We start from the raw sequence: 26604 nt of genomic DNA on the forward strand, positions 1-26604 counted from the left end.
GTAACACGATTCTACTCAAAACGCTGCAGACCAAAGACGATCAGTTAATGAACACAATGACAAAGTTGGATGACAAATCAGCAGAACTCATTGAAGTCGCTGACCAAATTAATGATGAGAGAACTCAGGTGATGAAGATGGAAATATTGATTTCTAAGCAAGCGGAGGAAATCTCATCACTGAATCTCAGTAATATTGCGCCTCTTAGCCAACAACAACAACAAGGCTTGGCTTCTCCTCTTGGCCTTTCAGCCCCAATCTCTCCACAGGATGAAGCCAACCCTCTCCGCCCGCTTGGCGCGGAATACCTTGACAAACTCATCAAGAATTTCCCCACCTTTGACCCCGTTCCAGGTCAGCCAAACGATACTGAGACGTTCCTAGCTGACAAAGAGGACGCGTTGGATGGCTACCCGAACGCTACGGGTTCTGACAGGGTTTACCTGTTGAAGCGAATGTCGAATAGACATGTGACAACAGAAACACGTGCTAAACGACTACGCTAAACTAGCCACAGCTTTGAAATTTGTTGTTGTTCTGCGACTCGCAAACACGATAGCTCACTAGCTAACACCGTCAAACAAACTCGGAACGAACACCCACAAGCTTACTATCATAGGCTTCGTTCAGCTTATTTTGGCCTACTCACTGAAACAGGCATGGAAGACCTGTTACCTTTTAAACAAATGTTCCTGTCGAACATGTATCCTACAACTCAGAGAGTTTGCAAGCACAGCTTTTGAAGCATCAAAAGTTCACAACACTAAGAGCCCTGACCACTCGGTTTTGAAGTTTGACCAGGAGCACTCACTCCAGTCAGAGGGTGCATTATCAGGTATTGGAGCGTTGAGAGATGACGCACAACAACAGTTTCTACCACGAAACCATGATTCCAATAACCTCCGCAGTCGAAATAACTGTAAAGTACGTCGCCATCAACATGACTACTGCTACAATCGACCTGTTCACTACGTTCCTGCACCCAACCCACAAAAAGTGTCAGAGAACAAGGGTAACAAAGGGTTGAAGGACGATCAAAACATAGACCAATGTTCTCCAGAAGTTCCACTACGGGAAGAACAAAAGCGAGAACAATTTGAGAAAAGGGTAAAAGATAAGTCACAAGGACTAGACGAGGAATTACCGGACACCAGATCCGCAGGATTTAACACCCATAGCAAGGACGTTAAAATTAAAATTTCTCCCGCTCTCATTCAAGACCCTATCCAGGGCCCGCTTGATCAAGAAACAAGCCCCCGGGCTTTGTCTATAGACTCTGATACAAAGGTTGCGAAGAAAAAGGTCAAACGCTTCGTTAAAGCCACGCCCACTCAATATCGGAAAAGTCCATCTGCTTCCACCTTGAACAGAAATGGCACATCACGTTGTTGCGAACGACCACTCCACTTTGTGGGGAATATGTCCACTAACCACAAATCTAAACGGCCATACCTGGAAACAGTCCTGGAGGACTGCTTAACTTGTCATGCGCTAATTGATTCGGGTGGGACAATATCACTCATCTCTCAAACATTGTTTGATGATCTCAAAATGTCTTTGAAGCCAACTAAACGTTGGTTAAAAGTGGAACGATGCGACACTACACTTCGAGGGGTCACTCAGACTACCTCGTCTCTCACATTGAGAGTCATGCTGAAACTACACTTCAAGGACATATCGCTCGTTCACCCTGTGTATGTTACCAGCCTCGAAACTGTAACCTTGCTACTTGGAGCAGACTTGATGGATCGGTTACTCCCATTGATGGATTGGAAAACCAACCAGGTATGGTCACAGGCCACCGTGCCTCCTCCACTGACCACACTGTCCTCCCCTAACGCTAGCTGCAACGCAGTCATTCACGAGGGGTATCTGTCGAAAGCACCCCTTGGGAAGAAGATGTTTAGAAACCTCTTGGGGCAGAATCCGATCCAAGGAGATATTACGATATCTCGACACATTCCATCAGGCAACCTGATTGACCATTCTTTTCATGATTTCGAGCCAGCTGTCTCTGGGAATAAGCAACTTCCCTCCTCCTTGCAGTCATGCAATACGGAAGTTGAGATGAAATCCTCTTGCCCTTCGGACACTTCCGCAAGCACTGCGGCCATATTAACAAGAAAAACATTGATGCGCAGAGTATACTCTGCTTCCGATGAAACACCTTCCGCTTTGTTGGGGACTGTCACTCATTGCAATGACACTAATGGCATCAGTCCAGCAACTGACCCGATGACTCCCACTGGTGAAACACTTTGCGATATCACAGACCGATATCCTCGTCTCAGTTCGCAGGTACTGAAGAGGTTGCCACATGCGGACGCGGTGGTGACTGACATGCCTCTACAGCCACTGAGCGTTTTGAAGCACAAACACCAGGAGATTTGGTTGAAATGTTACAGCCATTCTCATAACAACGCGGCCACTGACAACTCGTACATAGGGTCCGACCTTTTCATTTGCGCCTCGGACACCAACACCACCTGCTGGTGGGGGGGGGGGAGTCCCAAGACACAGAGGGGGATAATAGTATCCCAGACCCATGATGAGCCTCATCGAGGCCGATGGGGGGGGGGTCGAGACTACGGACAACACCGTACGAGGCCGCCAGAGCATAAATTAAATCTAGTTGTAAACTCCCCTATGAGAACAGTGAGGAGCAGACAGGCCCCTAGACGGGGATTATCTTAGAACACATCTAAGATAGTATTGAGGTGTACCACACTGGTCGTAAAGGAAGTCCAGTGGACTTGTCCACCTCCAAAACAAATGGCAACAATAATCATTCCTTGCCATGTGTAGGTTCATGTCACGTTCTGACTTTTATTTCCTTTGTTTTGTCTTTATTTAGTATGGTTAGGGCGTGAGTTGGGGTGGGCAGTCTATGTTAGTTTTTCTGTGTTGGTTTTTGTGTTCAGCCTAGTATGGTTCTCAATCAGAGGCAGGTGTCGTTAGTTGTCTCTGATTGAGAATCATACTTAGGTAGCCTGGGTTTCACTGTTGGTTTGTGGGTGTTTGTTTCCTTGTGAGTGTTTGTCGCCACATGGTACTGTTTCGGTTTTCGTTTTCATCACATCGTTTATTGTTTTGTAATTCAGTGTTCAGTTCGTTTTTAATAAATCGTCATGAACACTTACCACGCTGCATCTTGGTCCGATCCTTAGTCCTCTTCAGACGAAGATGAAATCTGCCGTTAAAGTTCAACTACAATACAACTAGTAAAATGCTCCAATCATGTGTTCCGGTAGTATATTATTTCAAAATAAATTGGTAGGATAATTGGTTCCTTTGAGCACCAGTACCAATGACAGTCAGTAAGAAGGTTAGAGACCTAACCAATCAAATTACCCTTGACAAAAAATGTTTTTAACCTTTATTTAACTAGGCAAGTCAGTTAAGAACTAATTCTTATTTTCAATGACAGCCTAGGGGCAGAAGGACAGATTTGTACCTTGTCAGCTCAGGGGTTTGAACTTGCAACCTTCCGGTACTAGTCCAACGCTCTAACCACTAGGCTACCCTGCCGCCCCAAATAGTGACTCAGAGTGCAACACGTGGAAGGGAATCTCCAGTGCACTCTTCCAATGGTTAACACACATGTCACTAATAAATAGAATCCTCCATTCAGGAGGAAAATTATTAGAATCATTAACCACAATCACACCACATATGACTGGTCCAATACTTAAAGAGTACTTCCGTCGTGAGGTTAGCTCCTCCATGGATAACATAGCTATGCCTTGTAGTAAAAGCTACTACAGACTCCCTCGACACCAATTCTGACTGACCTCCAGGCATTGACCTGAAAATTACCTGACTACGTCAGATTCTGAACAAGTTGTAATCTGCCAGGATACTTGGTTTTCTTCCCTTGACATGTGCGCTTGTGTAAGCATAAACGCACATACACAACGAAACATCCCATTAGGATTTATGCTAGGATCACTTAAGGGTCCAAGCAAAATACCAGCCTTAGTAAAGTTTAACATTTACTTCTAGGCCTTTGACTCTACAGCACTCACCAGTTTTCTTCCCAGAAGTCCATAGGTCATCCCTGTAGACTGCCCAAAACTAGTGCCTTACAGCTGTAAACTTATCATATAGTTCTCAACTTAGGATAGTGCCTAAGCAACACACCAAGTAGGAAAACCCTAGATATGGCATTAGAGACAATGACATGATAGTCATTTTGCCAGAACATTGGACGTATATAGAATACAGTCCAATTAGATGATTTTTGTGTGAGAACTATATTTTGCATATCTTTTGTTTATGCTTTCATTCCTTTTCGGTTCAGTTCCTGTGACACTTAGGAAGTGATAGAGCCATAAACAAAGTCCCCATACAACCATCACTTAGTGCCACAACGCCGCTCATTGGGGAATGAATGTAATTATATATATTTCATGAGTGTGTGTACGTTGTTAACATCTGCTTAAGTTACTGCCCAGATCTTCCAGACTACGGGTCCGGAACGGCGACCCCAAATCCGGACACCCACGGCCCATCCTTGTGGCGGCATGCCCCGCTGTCAGGGAGCCTACCAAGGTAAACCACCAGAGGGGGGGGGGGGGGCTACCAGGGAACCTACCAAGGTACATCACTAGAAGGGACCGCAACGGCGATCACCAACCGGACATCAACTGCCATCCTTGTGGTGGACAGCTCCGCTTTCAGAGAACGATGATCAACGATGATCTACCGTGTTCATAATTTTATGTTGATTTGTAACTTGCAGGACAAACAAGATCCAAACCACCTGGGGGGGTATGTCATGACGTTGGCCTCTTTGGGTATAGCAAGCTCCATCCCCCTCTCCCTGCCTCCCCTTTGCCTCCTTCAACTAGGTTTCTGTGGTCAGAGAGACGTCTTAAATTCCTGAGGATCTCCTCATGGACACACAGTATAGAGAGAGTACATTTTCATAGAGAACAAAGCAATTCCTTCCACTTCACAGAACTTGAGGTACGAACACATTTCATGTTCTGGAGAAAGTATAAAAGATCGGTGAAGAATCCAGCTACGAACTGATCCGTTTGTCACAACTTGGGGAAGCTCATGGGAGACGGTGTGGCCACATTACCATAACGTTGTTTATATAATAGCCTCAGATATGAGGTTTACATCTAATTGTTGTATAAGATGAATGAGTGAGTATGATACTGTTTGTAAAATTGTGTAATATGATTTTGGACGGTTTAATGAAGAAAAATACAATTCCCTTTTGATTTGAACTAATTCAGAGGACCGCCCCTGAGCCCAGTTAGGGTAAGGCCTCCTGGGACAGTCCTTTTTCGGCCCTTCCGAATAAAACCCCCACTCAGGTTTGTGATCAGGAGACCGAGCTTACCTCAATTACGAGATGGTTAAAGGTTGCAGACCATGTTTTTCTCCATTAGAAGGACAAAGGTTGTAGACCTTTGTTGAATCTTTTAACCATACCACGTGGTTAAACTCTTAGACTATCGATACCGACAGAATAAGAACAAGTCTTTGATATGAATTACTTGTCTGCGGCTAGGAATTCGGTATCATTGAATGCGAAGAACGACAACCGCCGAAACATCCATTCTATAACGAAACTAATGAATGTCACTCTGAACTATCCACTATAACCACGAGAGAGAGAGGGAGAGAGACAGACAATTCTACAAAATAAACTTTTCACCAGCGATCAAGACGACACACTGAGCGTAAATGTATATATTGATTGCAATTGTTCCCGAATGAGTGAGCGTTCATGTGCAAAGGATTAGCATTTCAATTGTTATAATTATCACTTTGTAGTGACTTCTTAGTCGACACCCACTTCCCCTTTTGTCTAACAAGCCGCCATGCCGGTTTAGCCCACTAGGGCACGTTCTCATTTCATGTAACCACTTTTACCTTGTTTGTTTGTTTGTTTATGCATTTCTGTGAATTACTTAGTTTGTAATAAATAAATGATTTAAGACAAATGATGTATGGATGACTCATAGTAAAGACTGGGTTCGTGCAGATAACCAACAATTTACGACGTTTGGAATGAGACTAACGTGAGGTAAAGTAAATAATTAATTAATTTGAAGACTAATTGATCAGATAAAATATCTGAAAAGTTATTTTAGGAAATTATAACTCTGTAATCTGAATATTTCTCCCTGGTTCCCCTGACTTCCTTGTAATTATGGTTTCATGATTAATCAGTCTAATCGCGTAATAACTAACAACAGAGAATCTTTTATAAAATCTATCAGTCTTCAATTAATTATAGTAAAGACAAGACAACGGGGAATAGGAAAAAGTAGTGTACTAAACAGGGAATATGGGAATTATGGAGATCACAACATCCCAGATGCATGCTGGTCATCAGTAGTTGTGGGCTGGGATAGCAGTGTGAATGATGCGGTATGTGAGGGCTGTGATAGCAGGGTGAGTGATGTGGTATGTGTGGGCTGTGATAGCAGGGTGAGCGGTGTGGTATGTGTGGGCTGTGATAGCAATGTGAGTGATGTGGTATGTGTGGGCTGTGATAGCAATGTGAGTGATGTGGTATGTGTGGGCTGTGATAGCAGGGTGAGTGGTGTGGTATGTGTGGGCTGTGATAGCAGGGTGAGTGATGTGGTATGTGTGGGCTGTGATAGCAGGGTGAGTGATGTGGTATGTGTGGGCTGTGATAGCAATGTGAGTGATGTGGTATGTGTGGGCTGTGATAGCAGGGTGAGTGGTGTGGTATGTGTGGGCTGTGATAGCAGGGTGAGTGATGTGGTATGTGTGGGCTGTGATAGCAGGGTGAGTGATGTGGTATGTGTGGGCTGTGATAGCAATGTGAGTGATGTGGTATGTGTGGGCTGTGATAGCAGGGTGAGTGGTGTGGTATGTGTGGGCTGTGATAGCAGGGTGAGTAATGTGTGCTGCTAGTCAGTCTGGGTTGCTGTGACTATGGTGTCATTATATGAGATGGCAGAAATGCTACAGTATCTTTCCAAATGATATGTGTGGGCTTATGTGAAATCAGTCAATCAGGCACTCGTAATGATGATCATTTGAATCATCCAGAATATTTGTAACAAGCTAGGCAAGGCAATGACTGGTACTACATATGGTTACAGTGAATTAACATCAACCTCTTTAAAGATCTCGAACCATCTATAACGTAGACAGAAGACCATTGCTTGAGTTATTCCATTGACTGCACAATTCTGAAGAACTATGGATCCCTAAAAGCTATTATGATTGAGATGAATAATAGGATCTCTATGGCTATTATGACAAGCCATAAGTCTGCAGCACAGCATTCTCAATACGGTTCCATCTCCGCACGCTTCCTTCACTCATCTAGATGAGTGTGTTTCACACAGTATGCTCCAGCAGTGCCCACACAGTAAATATCCCTTCTCTCTCTCTCCCTTTTCCCTGTATTTCTCTCTCTCTCTGTATGTCTCTCTCTCTCTCTCTCTCTATTTCTACTGCTCCCTCTCCATATCACTTTATTTATCTTCTCCCTCTGTCTCTCTCTTTCTGTCTTCTTAAATTTGAGCATGAAATGACTGCAGTGGCTGACAGTGTATAGTCCTCCCTCGAATGCTAACATGGATAGAGGGATGAGAAAAAGAGAGGAAAAGGGTGAGAGAGAAAGCACCCTGCAAGGAGAGCGAGAGAGAGACATAGAGAGAGAGACCGACCGACCAACCAACCGATTTAGAGAGTGAGTGTAAGCACACGAGAGAGATGGTGCAAGAGAATGAAAGAACAGAGAGGGGGGAGGAGGGGGAGCGAGATAACACAGTTCATTTCAGACCTGGTTTTGGGAGCTCCCTCACACACTGTTCTGCTCTGATGTTGAATCACGAAGCTTGTCTGGTGCTCCGGGAACGGAGAGATAAGATGCAAAGTTATGAAAAGATTTAAACAAAATTAAGAGAATAGAGACTAGATGAGTTCGACAGGGACAGGAGATTAACGTGAGTAAACCCTGGTGAATTGTCTGGCCTGTCGGCACCAGAACAGTTAACTAACATGTCTCTTAAAATTCTCTATGAACCAACACAATGAACGTAGCCTATAGTATAAGTCTGGGGTAACTCATTGTTTGTGACAGAGTCTTGCAGTACAGACTACATTGAAGATTACGAGCCGCCATTTTGAGTCAATAGTCACTGTTTTAGTGAGCCTACAGCCACCCAGGGATGGGGAGTAACGGATAACAAAAAAAAACTGTAACTGTAGTTATGTTACCAGCGAAATTATTGTAATCAGATTACAGATACTTTTGAAAAACTAATGGTTACTTCTAGGACTACTATTAAATTCAGAGAGGATGCTTGCGAAACCTTTTTTGACACCTTTCAGCTTTCTCAATGACATTCAAATCAGCATTGAAAAAAGTTTTTGTTTGTTCCGCCTGAGCGAGTCTGATCACAAATCCAGAGACCCCTATGATGACACACCAAATGCATTTGATGGATCGCGGGAAAATAGCAGGAATAGGCTTTTGAAGGCTACAGTCCAACTATGTCTCCCAATGGTGCGACTGCTGTCGGCATCCAAAGATCAGCGAACTTGAATAAACGCTTGGAGGTAAGGACAACAACAGTGGTGTACCCTACAGGCGATACAGATGTTTTAATGGATATTTAGGCTACATAGCGCATTGATGTGAATCACCCTGCTGCTCTCTCATTTATTTGCACCTCTGGTTGTTGTGGATGGCTGTTCATGAATGTATATGTGCATTTTAACCCAATAAAGGTTGAATTTTAAAAGTTTAAGCTGCCTATCAATCATTGTTTTTGCAGCCAGGTGTGTATTCATTACGGAAACCGTTTACCTCTTGAAAACCAAACGGAAGCTAAAAGAGTTTCTATTGAACAAATTCAGGTAGGTCCCTCCACATTTTGTTCCGTTTCCTTTTGTTTAAGAAACGTTTTGCAACAGGATCGGAGTAATGAATATGCCCCCAGTGGACAGCCAGTGAAAAATGCTATTTTGTAACAGCTGCATGGTGCGGATACCTGCCTATGGAATAAATGTTTGTGCTCAATACTGTCAAAGGAATTTAATTTAAGAAGACAACGAGTGGGGCTTTTATTTTCTTCATTGGCGATTTTTCGATAGTGCTCAAAGCATGCCATTCCAAGAGCAAAATTTCTTTGTCAACTTCTTTTTGACATCAAAATCAAAAACAACAGATTAGGCTGATTAGTCCTTAGTTTCTGGGTTGTGCTCAGGTAAAACAATTTGGCTAATCTAGATTCCCATATTTCCAAGTCCTATTCCTGAAGATCAAGGGGTATTACATTAATTGGAATGACTGGAAATCTGACAGGCTCTGTTTTTTAAAATTGAAAAGATATAGATTATTTTTCTTCCATACTGATCTCGACTAACCATGTCTGTATGGATCTCGCTTTGTGCACGGGGATATTGTCATGCGAAAACAGGAAAGGGCCTTCCCAAAACTATTGCCACGAAGGTGGAAGCACAGAATCGTCTAGAATGTCATTGTATGCTGTAGCGTTAAGATTTCCCTTCACTGGAACTAAGGGCCCTAGACAGAACCATGAAGAAGACCGAACCCAGACTATTATTCCTTCTCCACCAAACTTTACAGTTGGCACTATGCCTTCGGGCAGGTAGCGTCCTCCGCGCATCCGCCAAACCCAGATTCGTCCGTCGGACTCCAGAGAACGCGTTTCCACTGCTCCAGAGTTCAATGGCGGCGAGCTTTACACCAATCCAGTCGACGCTTGGCATTGCGCAAGGTGAACTTAGGCTTGTGTACGGCTGCTCGGCCATGGAAACCCATTAAATTAAATAAATTAATTAAATTTAATTAAATTAAATAAAGGTGAAATATAAAGGTTTCAAATCAGATTTTATTACTATGTGGCTGTGCCAGCTACTAACATTTACATTTACATTTACAAGTCATTTAGCAGACGCTCTTATCCAGAGCGACTTACAAATTGGTGCATTCACCTTATGACATCCAGTGGAACAGTCACTTTACAATAGTGCATCTAAATCTTAAAGGGGGGGGGTGAGAGGGATTACTTATCCTATCCTAGGTATTCCTTAAAGAGGTGGGGTTTCAGGTGTCTCCGGAAGGTGATGATTGACTCCGCTGTCCTGGCGTCGTGAGGGAGTTTGTTCCACCATTGGGGGGCCAGAGCAGCGCACAGTTTTGACTGGGCTGAGCGGGAGCTGTACTTCTTCAGTGGTAGGGAGGCGAGCAGGCCAGAGGTGGATGAACGCAGTGCCCTTGTTTGGGTGTAGGGCCTGATCAGAGCCTGGAGGTACTGAGGTGCCGTTCCCCTCACAGCTCCGTAGGCAAGCACCATGGTCTTGTAGCGGATGCGAGCTTCAACTGGAAGCCAGTGGAGAGAGCGGAGGAGCGGGGTGACGTGAGAGAACTTGGGAAGGTTAAACACCAGACGGGCTGCAGCGTTCTGGATGAGTTGTAGGGGTTTAATGGCACAGGCAGGGAGCCCAGCCAACAGCGAGTTGCAGTAATCCAGACGGGAGATGACAAGTGCCTGGATTAGGACCTGCGCCGCTTCCTGTGTGAGGCAGGGTCGAACTCTGCGGATGTTGTAGAGCATGAACCTACAGGAACGGGCCACCGCCTTGATGTTAGTTGAGAACGACAGGGTGTTGTCCAGGATCACGCCAAGGTTCTTAGCGCTCTGGGAGGAGGACACAATGGAGTTGTCAACCGTGATGGCGAGATCATGGAACGGGCAGTCCTTCCCCGGGAGGAAGAGCAGCTCCGTCTTGCCGAGGTTCAGCTTGAGGTGGTGATCCGTCATCCACACTGATATGTCTGCCAGACATGCAGAGATGCGATTCGCCACCTGGTCATCAGAAGGGGTAAAGGAGAAGATTAATTGTGTGTCGTCTGCATAGCAATGATAGGAGAGACCATGTGAGGTTATGACAGAGCCAAGTGACTTGGTGTATAGCGAGAATAGGAGAGGGCCTAGAACAGAGCCCTGGGGGACACCAGTGGTGAGAGCGCGTGGTGAGGAGACAGATTCTCGCCACGCCACCTGGTAGGAGCGACCTGTCAGGTAGGACGCAATCCAAGTGTGGGCCGCGCCGGAGATGCCCAACTCGGAGAGGGTGGAGAGGAGGATCTGATGGTTCACAGTATCGAAGGCAGCCGATAGATCTAGAAGGATGAGAGCAGAGGAGAGAGAGTTAGCTTTAGCAGTGCGGAGCGCCTCCGTGATACAGAGGAGAGCAGTCTCAGTTAAATGACTAGTCTTGAAACCTGACTGATTTGGATCATATATTATTAAGAAGGTCGTTCAGAGAGAGATAGCGGGAGAGCTGGCCAAGGACCGCACGTTCAAGAGTTTTGGAGAGAAAAGAAAGAAGGGATACTGGTCTGTAGTTGTTGACATCGGAGGGATCGAGTGTAGGTTTTCAGAAGGGGTGCAACTCTCGCTCTCTTGAAGACGGAAGGGACGTAGCCAGCGGTCAGGGATGAGTTGATAAGCGAGGTGAGGTAAGGGAGAAGGTCTCCGGAAATGGTCTGGAGAAGAGGGGAGGGGATAGGGTCAAGCGGGCAGGTTGTTGGGCGGCCGGCCGTCACAAGACGCGAGATTTCATCTGGAGAGAGAGGGGAGAAAGAGGTCAGAGCACAGGGTAGGGCAGTGTGAGCAGAACCAGCGGTGTCGTTTGACTTAGCAAACGAGGATCGGATGTCGTCGACCTTCTTTTCAAAATGGTTGACGACGTCATCTGCAGAGAGGGAGGAGGGGGGGAGGAGGATTCAGGAGGGAGGAGAAGGTGGCAAAGAGCTTCCTAGGGTTAGAGGCAGATGCTTGGAATTTAGAGTGGTAGAAAGTGGATTTAGCAGCAGAGACAGATGAGGAAAATGTAGAGAGGAGGGAGTGAAAGGATGCCAGGTCCGCAGGGAGGCGAGTTTTCCTCCATTTCCGCTCGGCTGCCCGGAGCCCTGTTCTGTGAGCTCGCAATGAGTCATCGAGCCACGGAGCGGGAGGGGAGGACCGAGCCGGCCTGGAGGATAGGGGACATAGAGAGTCAAAAAATGCAGAGAGGGAGGAGAGGAGGGTTGAGGAGGCAGAATCAGGAGATAGGTTGGAGAAGGTTTGAGCAGAGGGAAGAGATGATAGGATGGAAGAGGAGAGAGTAGCGGGGGAGAGAGAGCGAAGGTTGGGACTGCGCGATACCATCCGAGTAGGGGCAGTGTGGGAGGTGTTGGATGAGAGCGAGAGGGAAAAGGATACAAGGTAGTGGTCGGAGACTTGGAGGGGAGTTGCAATGAGGTTAGTGGAAGAACAGCATCTAGTAAAGATGAGGTCGAGCGTATTGCCTGCCTTGTGAGTGAGGTCAAAAGAGGAGAGGAGTGGAAAGAAGGAGGCAGAGAGGAATGAGTCAAAGGTAGACGTGGGGAGGTTAAAGTCGCCCAGAACTGTGAGAGGTGAGCCGTCCTCAGGAAAGGAGCTTATCAAGGCATCAAGCTCATTGATGAACTCTCAGAGGGAACCTGGAGGGCGATAAATGATAAGGATGTTAAGCTTGAAAGGGCTGGTAACTGTGACAGCATGGAATTCAAAGGAGGCGATAGACAGATGGGTAAGGGGAGAAAGAGAGAATGACCACTTGGGAGAGATGAGGATCCCGGTGCCACCACCCCGCTGACCAGAAGCTCTCGGGGTGTGCGAGAACACGTGGGCGGATGAAGAGAGAGCAGTAGGAGTAGCAGTGTTGTCTGTGGTGATCCATGTTTCTGTCAGTGCCAAGAAGTCGAGGGACTGGAGGGAGGCATAGGACTAACCTTCGCCTCTTAATGGGAGAGTTCCATGCTACTCTTCTAGCATGATAATTCCAAAATGGAGTTCATTGCTAATCTGTTAGCATGCTAACTGCACTGGTGGAATGTCAGTGTAATCCGTGTAATCCATGCAGTTCTAATGAGGACAAGTGTCTTAAGGCAGAGAGGGATATCTCAGCTCAGTGTGGCTCAGAGTCAGTACCAGTAAGAGGTTTGTAGGGGGGTTTATTTTGAGAGGACTGAAGTGGGTCTCTGGGGGATGTAAGTCTCCAGTTTGTTCATGTTTTAAGAACCAATCATGATTGATCTACCCTCAGAACACAGTTGACTCCTTAAAACACCAACAACCTTGATCCCTAATCCCTATGCTTCAGAAGTTTGCAGTTCCATGATATTTGTTCACTTTATTAGCCATTTTCATTAATTAGTTTGACTTATATTGAGCTATTGAATAGAGACTGACGTTTTCAATGCTACTGACTCGGATGACACGGAATGACCAGACACATAGAGCTACATAATAAACTATGCCGTCTAATAGTGTAGAAATGTCTGATATGCGATGCTACGTGGGTACAATACGCAACGTTGTACTAGCTCCTATATACCAGTGGCAGTTTTAAACTTCAACAGGAGTGGTGGTAGACATGACTCTGTTGTTGTTACCCTGCTAGTGCCCCTGTGTATGGGATCCCACTCTTTTGCTCCCACTCTCTTTGCTCTGACCTGATTCTGTAAACCAGGCTTGGCAATTACAGGAGCCTGTTTTCCTTCGGATCTGCTATCTCTCTTCCCCTACCTCCCTGGTGCTGCACATCTAGACCAAGCTCTCATCACACACACACACTCACACAGTCTTTATCGCTCTCTCCTCCCCTGCAATACTCAGCGCACCAGCTTCATCTGTCTCTGATACCTGCCAAAACGAATTCCCCCAGCCTTCCTCCTCTGTGTGTGTGTGTGTGTGTGTGTGTGTGTGTGTGTGTGTGTGTGTGTGTGTGTGTGTGTGTGTGTGTGTGTGTGTGTGTGTGTGTGTGTGTGTGTGTGTGTGTGTGTGTGTGTGTGTGTGTGTGTGTGTGTGTGTGTGTGTGTGTGTGTGTGTGTGCACTCGCTCAGTCTATGTGCACTCGCTCAGCACATTGTCCATTTTAGTGAACAGGCAAATAAATCCTGTGTACCTCCTCTTACACTAATGAGACAGATCACACACTTCTCCTCCTCATATCTCTCTCTCTTTGTTTCTCTCTCTCACCTCTAGAGGCTGCACTGGAGCACAGCGATTCTGAGATTCCTCTGTCTCCTCACAATGGCAACCAAGTTTTCCCTCCACAAACCTCTTTAGTCCAGAGAGCTCAGCTGGAACACTGCATAACAACCCCACTGTCCCAGAAAACTACACTCTCCAACCCAAACTAACCCCCAAAACATCAATACAAAAAACAATGTACACTATCTTGATCCTCAAGAGAAAACCTAGTCACAATGTACTTACAAATAGTTCCAAACTTGTCCTGCGACTGTATATACGTTCGGCTAAAAGGTACATTCCCTGTTCACCACAGCTACCTGTGCCTATACCTGGTATGAGACACCCAACCTCTCCCAGCATCTAGTGCAACAGGTTGAGTAGACACTAGAGGAGGGAGAAGTGAACGGGATCAATTATACATGACCATCTGGTTGCAAGTCAGCCCCTGGAACTGGAACCATCTTTATCTAGGACCAGGCCGACTCACACACACACACGCACCTACACACACGCACCTACACACACACATACACGTTCACGCACACATTGAGTGTAGGGTAGTAAGGGAACTCTGTGTGTCTTTATAAGTTGGGCCCCACACCATTCCACCCATGGCCATAGTGATGACATTTTTCTCTTTGGAACACGGCACAAACAGCAAACTATTCCCATGTATTAGGTCAGCTGTAAATCAACCAGACACTATAGCCTCTGTGAGTGTGTGTGTGTGTTGGATTTATAGCTTCAACTGTATGGGGGAATTGAGTCAACTTCAGTTTAACTACTACATATACCACCAAGGTCATACAGTTCCATTGCCTTGTGAATGAGACTACCTGAGTTCAATGACATTTCCAGTGAAGACGAGAGAGGCATTTTGTAATGTCAGAGTCACTTTACAAAAGCTATTTCATTGACTGCAGGTGATGGCTATGTATTCAATTACAGGCTTTGTATATATTTCAAGAGTGTATATATATATATTTTCATGCTGTCCCTAGGAGGGGTGCGTCACTTGAGTGGGTTGAGTCACTGACGTGATCTTCCTGTCTGGGTTGGCACCCCCCCCCCCCGGGTTGTGCCGTGACGGAGATCTTTGTGGGCTATACTCGGCCTTGTCTCAGGATGGTAAGTTGGTGGTTGAAGATATCTCTCTAGTGGTGTGGGGGCTGTGCTTTGGCAAAGTGGGTGGGGTTATATCCTTCCTGTTTGGCCCTGTCCGGGGGTATCATCAGATGGGGCCACAGTGTCTCCTGACCCCTCCTGTCTCAGCCTCCAGTATTTATGCTGCAGTAGTTTATGTGTCGGGGGGCTAGGGTCAGTTTGTTATATCTGGGGTATTTCTCCTGTCTTATCCGGTGTCCTGTGTGAATTTAAGTATGCTCTCTCTAATTCTCTCTTTCTCTCTCTTGGAGGACCTGAGCCCTAGGACCATGCCTCAGGACTACCTGGCATGATGACTCCTTGCTGTCCCCAGTCCACCTGGCCGTGCTGCTGCTCCAGTTTCAACTGTTCTGCCTGCGGCTATGGAACCCTGACCTGTTCACCGGACGTGCTACCTGTCCCAGACCTGCCGTTTTCAACTCTCTAGAGACAGCAGGGGCGGTAGAGATACTCTTAATGATCGGCTATGAAAAGCCGACTGACATTTACTCCTGAGGTGCTGACTTGCTGCACCCTCGACAACTACCGTGATTATTATTATTTGACCATGCTGGTCATTTATGAACATTTGAACATCTTGGCCATGTTCTGTTATAATCTCCACCCGGCACAGACAGAAGAGGACTGGCCGTCCCTCATAGCCTGGTTCCTCTCTAGGTTTCTTCCTAGGTTTTGGCCTTTTCTAGGGAGTTTTTCCTAGCCACCGTGCTTCTACACCTGCATTCCTTGCTGTTTGGGGTTTTAGGCTGGGTGTCTGTACAGCACTTTGAGATATCAGCTGATGTAAGAAGGGCTATATAAATATATTTGATTTGATATATTTCTCCATGTGGATAATGCATTTGCAGCAGAAGAAAAAAACGCTCTCAATCTGGGTACTCACAGAGAGGGCTTATATAAAAGGATACACTGGCACAATTGAAAACAGAAACACAAAACATTCACTAGTTAATACCCACTGACATTAAATAAATGCTTTAACATTGCTTACATAAACAGAGAGACCCCCTGGTCTAGTGTCGTGGTATAAATCGTTACCACACCATATCCTGTTTCCCCAGAGATGACCCAATGAGTGGGACATTACAATGACACATCCTGTAACACCTAATATGGGGATCTTCATCTCCAATGCAGACCTTGGTTCAAATACTATTTGAAATCTTTCAAATACATTCAGCGATTGCTCTAGCCTGCCTAGAGTGCCAGGTGGAAATGATTCTAAATAATATGTGAACCCAGGTCTGCTCCAGTGTGGTGAAAGCTTGGGCGGCATCACTTGGGAACAATGTTATAGACTCTGTACACCCCTCCATGACATAAGCCAATTATCTTAGTTTACTGACCTTAAATGAGAGAGAAGCGTGAAACAAAGGCCATGTCTAAAGAATGGGGCTGGGCTGGAGAGAATCTGGGCCAGCTACTGTTACTACTCTTTGGCAATGGAATGGATAAAGTACGCCACCCTCTGGTCACATGAGGTACTTAAGCTGAAAAATTGTACTCGGTAATTACACAAACATGTTATGAAATTTAATTTTGAAGTAAACTACTAGGCCTACAATAAAATCAAAATAAGTAAACGTTGGTAAAGACATACATTTGTAAAGGTATGGTACAACTCACTATATTTGATGTGATGCCTGTTAATCCATTGTGTGGGAGTTTGCCTTGACTCTGGCTAGTTTATGTCCAGATTCACATGCTGACATTAATCTAGGTTTATCCGTGCAGGGAGAGAAAAGACAGTGTAAAAATGTAACCACATTATGGGTCTGATTTGGGATGAAGGGCTTAGAAAGTCAAAGCTCCCATGTTACAAGAAAACAATATAGTTTGAGGGTTTCACCTGACTTTTGACTTGGTAATGAAAAGAGGTAAACTATAGAGGCTGGCCTGGCGAAAGGGCACACACACATTATGTACCTGGTAGTAGTAACCGTTGTCGGTCTCATAGGGACGCTGTGTGATACTGCAAGCTCCCAGTGTGGTCTTCAGGACCCCCTCACAGCCTGAAAGAGAGAGGGGGAGAAGGTGTTCTATACATACTGTATAGAATAACATGATATTCTTTAACTCCCACTGTCAACTTGTCTCTCCATCCCTGGGTAGCTTTTCTTTCCATCAAATGAAATCCTTGATGTGAGAACTTGCTGTACTTGTTAGCCGTTATATTAGCATAAAGTAATGAGACATCAAGACCGAAAACAACTGCCACAGTTACATGAGGTAGACTAGTTGAGTTCACAATCCATTTCCTGTAAGTATTTAGGAAACGTGCACTTCTGCACGTGCACTTACTTTTCTCCTATCTATAATTCAACACACACATATTCACACAGACAGTGAGCCAACAGTGACACACGGGGGGCTGAAGGAGTTTGTTGGTATGAATTAATGATTGGTTGGGAGTAGGTTTGAAACGCAGTCTTCGGCTTTGTAAGAGGGAGACATGAGGGCTCAGCTTTAACTTGGAGTGGGAGTAGACTAGTAGCAGTTTAATCTGACTAAAACAGAGCCTTCAGTCCATCATCTGTGGTTCATCATCCTAAATTCACATTGGCACCTGACATGACACCACGCATGCACCGTATTAACAAGGCAAACTCCCTGTGCCCATACGCTGCCTTAGCGTCACTGCACCATCTGTGGGTTGTGGATTTAGCCCCAGGCTGCAGTGGCTGAGCTGGGGCCAGAGTAGAGGCAGGTCACTGCTAAGCATGCACACCTGCAGTCAATCAATTACAATGGAGCTCTATGGGGGGAGCGTTAGATGTTAGCCGTTGACATGTTTGGCCCCAACAATACACAACAACATCCTGGCAGGGCTGGTTCCCAACTCATGTGTCCTGATTGGCTGGTTCCCCACTCACGTGTCCTGGTTGGCTGGTTCCCCACTCATGTGTCCTGGTTGGCTGGTGTCCACACTCATGTGTCCTGGTTGGCTGGTGTCCACACTCATGTGTCCTGGTTGGCTGGTGTCCACACTCATGTGTCCTGGTTGGCTGGTTCCCTACTCACGTGTCCTGGTTGGCTGGTTCCCCACTCACGTGTCCTGGTTGGCTGGTTCCCCACTCATGTGTCCTGGTTGGCTGGTTCCCCACTCATGTGTCCTGGTTGGCTGGTTCCCCACTCATGTGTTCTGATTGGCTGGTGTCTACTCATGTGTCCTGTTTGGCTGGTGTCCACACTCATGTGTCCTGGTTGGCTGGTGTCCACTCAAGTGTCCTGGTTGTTATAAACAAGCCTGGAGTGTGTAGCAGGGAAAAATAAAGTGACCGTAGTGAAGATGTTAAGATTCAATCATGGGCAGGACTCACATAGCCCAAAGCAGACTTTTTATTCTCTAAATTGTAGGGCTTCACTTTTGATTGACACTAACTCTCCAGCATCCTTTATAGCTCTCCGCCTTCACTTTCTGATGCTGAGGCCATTGTAAATGCAATATTCGCGCCAAGTTGTACTTACAGTGCCTTGCGAAAGTATTCGGCCCCCTTGAACTTTGCGACCTTTTGCCACATTTCAGGCTTCAAACATAAAGATATAAAACTGTATTTTTTGTGAAGAATCAACAACAAGTGGGACACAATCATGAAGTGGAACGACATTTATTGGATATTTCAAACTTTTTTAACAATTCAAAAACTTAAAAATTGGGAGTGCAAAATTATTCAGCCCCCTTAAGTTAATACTTTGTAGCGCCACCTTTTGCTGCAATTACAGCTGTAAGTCACTTGGGGTATGTCTCTATCAGTTTTGCACATCGAGAGACTGAATTTTTTTCCCATTCCTCCTTGCAAAACAGCTCGAGCTCAGTGAGGTTGGATGGAGAGCATTTGTGAACAGCAGTTTTCAGTTCTTTCCACAGATTCTCGATTGGATTCAGGTCTGGACTTTGACTTGGCTATTCTAACACCTGGATATGTTTGTCATGTTTTGTCATATATTGTCATGTCTTGTCCCTGTGCTTTCTCTTCTATTCGTTTCCCCCTGCTGGTCTTATTAGGTTTCTTTCCCTCTCTCTTTCCCTCTCTCTCTCTATCGTTCCGTTCCTGCTCCCAGCTGTTCCTCATTCTCCTAACGACCTCGTTTACTCTTTCACACCTGTCCCCTATTTTGCCCTCTGATTAAGTCTCTATTTCTCTCTTCGTTTCTGCTTCTGTCCTTGTCGGATCCTTGTTTGCTGTGCTGTGTTCTTGTTCCGTCCTGTCGTGTTTTTGCCTTCATCAGATGCTGCGTGTGAGCAGGTGTCTCTGTCAGCTACGGCCTGCGCCTACCCGAAGCGACCTGCAGTCTGTGGCCGCTTATCCTGTTATTCCCCTCTACAGACTAGAGGATTTCTGTTATTCCCCGTTTGGACATTTCCTGTTAAGGATTCAGGATTTGTTATTTTCTGTTTGGACTTGAATAAACTCTGTTTCTGTTAAGTCGCTTTTTGGGTCCTCACTCACCTGCATAACAGAAGGATCCGACCAAGAATGGACCCAGCGACTACGGATCCTCGCAACTCAGCCGTCGAGATCCAGGGAGCGATGCTCGGCAGACACGAGCAGGAATTGTCTGCTGCTCGTCATGCCGTTGAGACCCTGGCCGCTCAGGTCTCCGACCTCTCAAGACAGTTTCACAATCTCCGTCTCGATCCACCAGCTACTTCCTGGGCTTCCGAGTCTCCGGAACCAAGAATTAATAACCCACCGTGTTACTCTGGGCAGCCCACTGAATGCCGCTCTTTTCTCACCCAGTGTGATATTGTGTTCTCTCTCCAGCCCAACACATACTCAAGGGGTAGAGCTCGTATCGCCTACGTCATATCTCTCCTTACTGGACGGGCTCGTGAGTGGGGCACGGCTATCTGGGAGGCAAGGGCTGAGTGTACTAACGAGTATCAGAACTTTAAAGAGGAGATGATACGGGTTTTTGATCGTTCAGTTTTTGGGAAGGAGGCTTCCAGGGCCCTGGCTTCCCTATGTCAAGGTGATCGATCCATAACGGATTACTCTATAGAGTTTCGCACTCTTGCTGCCTCCAGTGACTGGAACGAGCCGGCGTTGCTCGCTCATTTTCTGGAGGGACTCCACGCTGAGGTTAAGGATGAGATTCTCTCCCGGGAGGTTCCTTCCAGCGTGGATTCTTTGATTGAACTCGCCATCCGCATAGAACGACGGGTAGATCTTCGTCACCGAGCTCGTGGAAGAGAGCTCGCGTTAACGGTGTCCCCCTCCGCATCACTATCACTACCATCTCCCCCACTGGCTCAGGTGTTGAGCCCATGCAGCTGGGAGGTATTCGCATCTCGACTAAGGAGAGGGAACGGAGAATCACCAACCGCCTCTGTCTCTATTGCGGTTCTGCTGGACATTTTGTCATTTCATGTCCAGTAAAAGCCAGAGCTCATCAGTAAGCGGAGGGCTTTATTACCGGTCTGCCTTCGTCAGCGGGGAAGTTCTCTAAGGCGGCTCATTTTATTCCCCTCGCTAAGCTTCCTTCCGCTAAAGAGACGGCACAAATCATTGTTGAGAATGTGTTCAGAATTCATGGCCTTCCGTTAGACGCCGTTTCGGACAGAGGTCCGCAATTCACGTCTCAGTTTTGGAGGGAGTTTTGTCGTTTGATTGGTGCTTCCGTCAGTCTCTCTTCCGGTTTTCATCCCGGAACGGTCAAGCAGAACGGGCCAATCAGACTATTGGTCGCATCTTACGCAGTCTTTCTTTTCGAAACCCTGCGTCTTGGGCAGAACAGCTCCCCTGGGCAGAATACGCTCACAACTCGCTTCCTTCGTCTGCAACCGGGCTATCTCCTTTTCAGAGTAGCCTTGGGTACCAGCCCCCTCTGTTCTCGTCCTAGCTCGCCGAGTCCAGCGTTCCCTCCGCTCAGGCTTTTGTCCAACGTTGTGAGCGCACCTTGAGGAGGGTCAGGTCTGCACTTTGCCGTTATAGGGCGCAGACTGTGAGAGCCGCCAATAAACGTAGGATTGAGAGTCCTAGGTATTGTCGCGGTCAGAGAGTATGGCTTTCCACTCGTAACCTTCCCCTTACGACAGCTTCTCGCAAGTTGACCCCGCGGTTCATTGGTCCGTTCCGTATTTCTCAGGTCGTTAATCCTGTCGCAGTGCGACTTTTTTCTTCCGCGACATCTTCGTCGCGTCCACCCAGTCTTCCATGTCTCCTGTGTCAAGCCTTTTCTTCGCGCCCCCCGTTCGTCCCCCCCGTCCTTGTCGAGGGCGCACCTATCTACAGGGTCCAGAAGATCATGGACATGCGTTCTCGGGGACGTGGTCACCAGTACTTAGTGGATTGGGAGGGGTACGGTCCTGAGGAGAGGAGTTGGGTTCCATCTCGGGACGTGCTGGACCGTTCGTTGATCGATGATTTCCTCCGTTGCCGCCAGGGTTCCTCCTCGAGTGCGCCAGGAGGCGCTCGGTGAGTGGGGGGGTACTGTCATGTTTTGTCATATATTGTCATGTCTTGTCCCTGTGCTTTCTCTTCTATTCGTTTCCCCTGCTGGTCTTATTAGGTTTCTTTCCCTCTCTCTTTCCCTCTCTCTCTCTATCGTTCCGTTCCTGCTCCCAGCTGTTCCTCATTCTCCTAACGACCTTGTTTACTCTTTCACACCTGTCCCCTATTTTGCCCTCTGATTAAGTCTCTATTTCTCTCTTCGTTTCTGCTTCTGTCCTTGTCGGATCCTTGTTTGCTGTGCTGTGTTCTTGTTCCGTCCTGTCGTGTTTTTGCCTTCATCAGATGCTGTGTGAGCAGGTGTCTCTGTCAGCTACGGCCTGCGCCTACCCGAAGCGACCTGCAGTCTGTGGCCGCTTATCCTGTTATTCCCCTCTACAGACTAGAGGATTTCTGTTATTCCCCGTTTGGACATTTCCTGTTAAGGATTCAGGATTTGTTATTTTCTGTTTGGACTTGAATAAACTCTGTTTCTGTTAAGTCGCTTTTGGGTCCTCACTCACCTGCATAACAATGTTTATTTTTGAACCATTCCATTGTAGATTTTGCTTTATGTTTTGGATCATTGTCTTGTTGGAAGACAAATCTCCATCCCAGTCTCAGGTCTTTTGCAGACTCCATCAGGTTTTCTTCCAGAATGGTCCTGTATTTGGCTCCATCCATCTTCCCATCAATTTTAACCATCTTCCCTGTCCCTGCTGAAGAAAAGCAGGCCCAAACCATGATGCTGCCACCACCATGTTTGACAGTGGGGATGGTGTGTTCAGGGTGATGAGCTGTGTTGCGTTTACGCCAAACATAACATTTTGCATTGTTGCCAAAAAGTTCAATTTTGGTTTCATCTGACCAGAGCACCTTCTTCCACATGTTTGGTGTGTCTCCCAGGTGGCTTGTGGCAAACTTTAAACAACACTTTTTATGGATATCTTTAAGAAATGGCTTTCTTCTTGCCACTCTTCCATAAAGGCCAGATTTGTGCAATATACGACTGATTGTTGTCCTATGGACAGAGTCTTCCACCTCAGCTGTAGATCTCTGCAGTTCATCCAGAGTGATCATGGGCCTCTTGGCTGCATCTCTGATCATTCTTCTCCTTGTATGAGCTGAAAGTTTAGAGGGACGGCCAGGTCTTGGGAGATTTGCCGTGGTCTGATACTCCTTCCATTTCAATATTATCGCTTGCACAGTGCTCCTTGGGATGTTTAAAGCTTGGGAAATCTTTTTGTATCCAAATCCGGCTTTAAACTTCTTCACAACAGTATCTCGGACCTGCCTGGTGTGTTCCTTGTTCTTCATGATGCTCTCTGCGCTTTTAACGGACCTCTGAGACTATCACAGTGCAGGTGCATTTATATGGAGACTTGATTACACACAGGTGGATTGTAATTTATCATCATTAGTCATTTAGGTCAACATTGGATCATTCAGAGATCCTCACTGAACTTCTGGAGAGAGTTTGCTGCACTAAAAGTAAAGGGGCTGAATAATTTTGCACGCCTAATCTTTCAGTTTTTGATTTGTTAAAATAGTTTGAAATATCCAATAAATGTCGTTCCACTTCATGATTGTGTCCCACTTGTTGTTGATTCTTCACAAAAAATACAGTTTAATATCTTTATGTTTGAAGCCTGAAATGTGGCAAAAGGTCTCAAAGTTCAAGGGGGCCGAATACTTTCACAAGGCACTGTATTTCTGGCTGATCTTTGATTGGTTCTCTCAGAAAAAAAAATATTTTGGGGGTTTGAGCTACACTACCTTCTTATGAAAAAGAATACAATATTGTTTGAGCACAATACCATTTTGTAGGTAGGCTGTGTATGTATGAACATGTGACTCAACTCTACTCCATGGTAACTACATGGTAACTAGGCAGTAGGAGTTACCCATCCTCTTCAGTCCCAGCATCTATAACCTGAATAGGACAGTAATGGCAGAATAGTGTTGCTGAATGATGCTCTTCTGCCTCAGTGGGAAGACACCATATGCATGGATGCACATGCACGCAGACACACACACACACACACCAGTAAAACTGCATTATGCAGTTGCCGATGGTTGGCTCCCTGTCCATGCCTCATTCCTACCTTTGATAGCCAGCACTCCATGGCAGAAGTCCTTGAAGTTGATCCTGCCCTGAGCATTGGGGTCCAAGCATTTGGCCAACGTCTTCACCTGGAGAACATGGGACAGGCAACAAAACGGCTGAACAAAAACAATTTGTCATGGGTTTGGCTTCATATAATACAAAGAGAATATATGCAAACGTACAGATGAAATTGTAAACAACCTGTCAATGTCTGACTCTCGCTGACAGCTGTGTGTGTGTGTGTGTGTGTGTGTGTGTGTGTGTGTGTGTGTGTGTGTGTGTGTGTGTGTGTGTGTGTGTGTGTGTGTGTGTGTGTGTGTGTGTGTGTGTGTGTGTGTGTGTGTGTGTGTGTGTGTGTGTGTGTGTGTGTGTGTGTGTGTGTGTGTGTGTGTGTGTGTGTGTGACCTGTAGCTGTGAGCCTCCCACCACCACCTGTTCTAACAGTCCCTCTCTGAATCACTACTGAGTCACTACAACACACCTCATGTTGTTATGACCTAAATCTGAAGTACGGCTCTTCACACAGAGGATGTCACTCATATAGAGCACACATCATGAATGCATAAGACTGTGTGTGTATGTATCTGTGTGTATGTACGTGTGTATATATATATATATATATATATATATATATATATACATACACACACACACACACACACACACACACACACACACACACACACACACACACACACACACACACACACACACACACACACACACACACACAGTGGGGCAAAAAAGTATTTAGTCAGCCACCAATTGTGCAAGTTCTCCCACTTAAAAAGATGAGAGAGGCCTGTATTTTTCATCATAGGTACACTATGACAGACAATTATTAAAAAATCCAGAAAATCACATTGTAGGATTTTTTAATGAATTGATTTGCAAATTATGGTGGAAAATAAGTATTTGGTCACCTACAAACAAGCAAGATTTCTGGCACTCACAGACCTGCAACTTCTTCTTTAAGAGGCTCCTCTGTCCTCCACTCCTTACCTGTATTAATGGCACCTGTTTGAACTTGTTATCAGTATAAAAGACACCTGTCCACAACTTGAAACAGTCACACTCCAAACTCCACTATGGCCAAGACCAAAGAGCTGTCAAAGGACACCAGAAACAAAATTGTAGACCTGCACCAGGCTGGGAAGACTGAATCTGCAATAGGTAAGCAGCTTGGTTTGAAGAAATCAACTGTGGGAGCAATTATTAGGAAATGGAAGACATACAAGACCACTGATCATCTCCCTCGATCTGGGGCTCCACGCAAGATCTCACCCCGTGGGGTCAAAATGATCACAAGAACGGTGAGCAAAAATCCCAGAACCACACGGGGAGACCTAGTGAATGACCTGCAGAGAGCTTGGACCAAAGTAACAAAGCCTTCCATCAGTAACACACTACGCCACCAGGGACTCAAATCCTGCAGTGCCAGACGTATACCCCTGCTTAAGCCAGTACATGTCCAGGCCCGTCTGAAGATTGGGAGAATGTCATATGGTCAGATGAAACCAAAATATAACTTTTTGGTAAAAACTCAACTCGTGTTTGGAGGACAAAGAATGCTGAGTGGCATCCAAAGAACACCATACCTACTGTGAAGCATGGGGTGGAAACCTCATGCTTTGGGGCTGTTCTTCTGCGAAGGGACCAGGACGACTGATCCGTGTAAAGGAAAGAATGAATGGGGCCATGTATCGTGAGATTTTGAGTGAAAACCTCCTTCCATCAGCGAGGGCATTGAAGATGAAACGTGGCTGGGTCTTTCAGCATGACAATGATCCCAAACACACCGCCCGGGCAACGAAGGAGTGGCTTCGTAAGAAGCATTTCAAGGACCTGGAGTAGCCTAGCCAGTCTCCAGATCTCAACCCCATAGGAAATCTTTGGAGGGAGTTGAAGGTCCGTGTTGCCCAGCAACAGCCCCAAAACATCACTGTTCTAGAGGAGATCTGCATGGAGGAATGGGCCAAAATACCAGCAACAGTGTGTGAAAACCTTGTGAAGACTTCAGAAAACGTTTGACCTCTGTCATTGCCAACGAAGGGTATATAACAAAGTATTGAGATAAACTTTTGTAATTGACCAAATACTTATTTTCCACCATAATTGTAACGGCGTTCGTCTGTTGAATGAAGAAAGTCGGACCGAAATGCAGCGTGTAGGTTACTCATGACTTTAATGAACAGAATAGCGGTACATGAAATAACTGAAATACAAAAACAACAGAACGGACGGTGAAACTAATTACAGCCTATCTGCTGACTACAACACAGAGACAGGAACAAACACCCACAAAATACAAAGCGAAACTCAGGCTGCCTAAATACGGTTCCCAATCAGAGACAACGATAAGCACCTGACTCCAATTGAGAATCGCCTCAGGCAGCCAAGCCTATACAACACCCCTAATTAGCCGCGATCCCAAATACTACAAACCCCAATACGAAAACAACATATAAACCCATGTCACACCCTGGCCTACCCAAACATATAACAAAAACACAAAATACAATGACCAAGGCGTGACTATAATTTGCAAACAAATTCATAAAAAATCCTACAATGTGATTTTCTGGATTTATTTTCTGTCATTTTTTCAGATTTTGTCTGTCATAGTTGAAGTGTACCTATGATGAAAATTACAGGCCTCTCTCATCGTTTTAAGTGGGAGAACTTGCACAATTGGTGGCTGACTAAATACTTTTTTTGCCCCACTGTGTGTGTGTGTGTGTGTGTGTGTGTGTGTGTGTGTGTGTGTGTGTGTGTGTGTGTGTGTGTGTGTGTGTGTGTGTGTGTGTGTGTGTGTGTGTGTGTGTGTGTGTGTGTGTGTGTGTGTGTGTGTGTGTGTGTGTGTGTA

General features: G+C 45.9%; 1 protein-coding gene across 2 annotated transcripts in view; it reads right to left on the reverse strand.

Moving 5' to 3' along the window:
• Window positions 1-26604, reverse strand: part of LOC124003029 (rab11 family-interacting protein 4A-like) — a 110870-nt gene that overhangs the window by 79134 nt on the left and 5132 nt on the right. For both annotated transcript variants that reach the window (XM_046310992.1, XM_046310993.1), the window contains exons 2-3: window positions 23737-23824; window positions 17127-17212 (exon numbers count right to left, since the gene is read on the reverse strand). In XM_046310992.1, the coding sequence (XP_046166948.1) occupies window positions 17127-17212; window positions 23737-23824 (174 nt within the window). The remainder of the gene's footprint in view (window positions 1-17126; window positions 17213-23736; window positions 23825-26604) is intronic.

The sequence above is a fragment of the Oncorhynchus gorbuscha genome, linkage group LG18 (assembly GCF_021184085.1).
Source record: "Oncorhynchus gorbuscha isolate QuinsamMale2020 ecotype Even-year linkage group LG18, OgorEven_v1.0, whole genome shotgun sequence".
NCBI classification, from domain to species: Eukaryota; Metazoa; Chordata; class Actinopteri; order Salmoniformes; family Salmonidae; genus Oncorhynchus; species Oncorhynchus gorbuscha.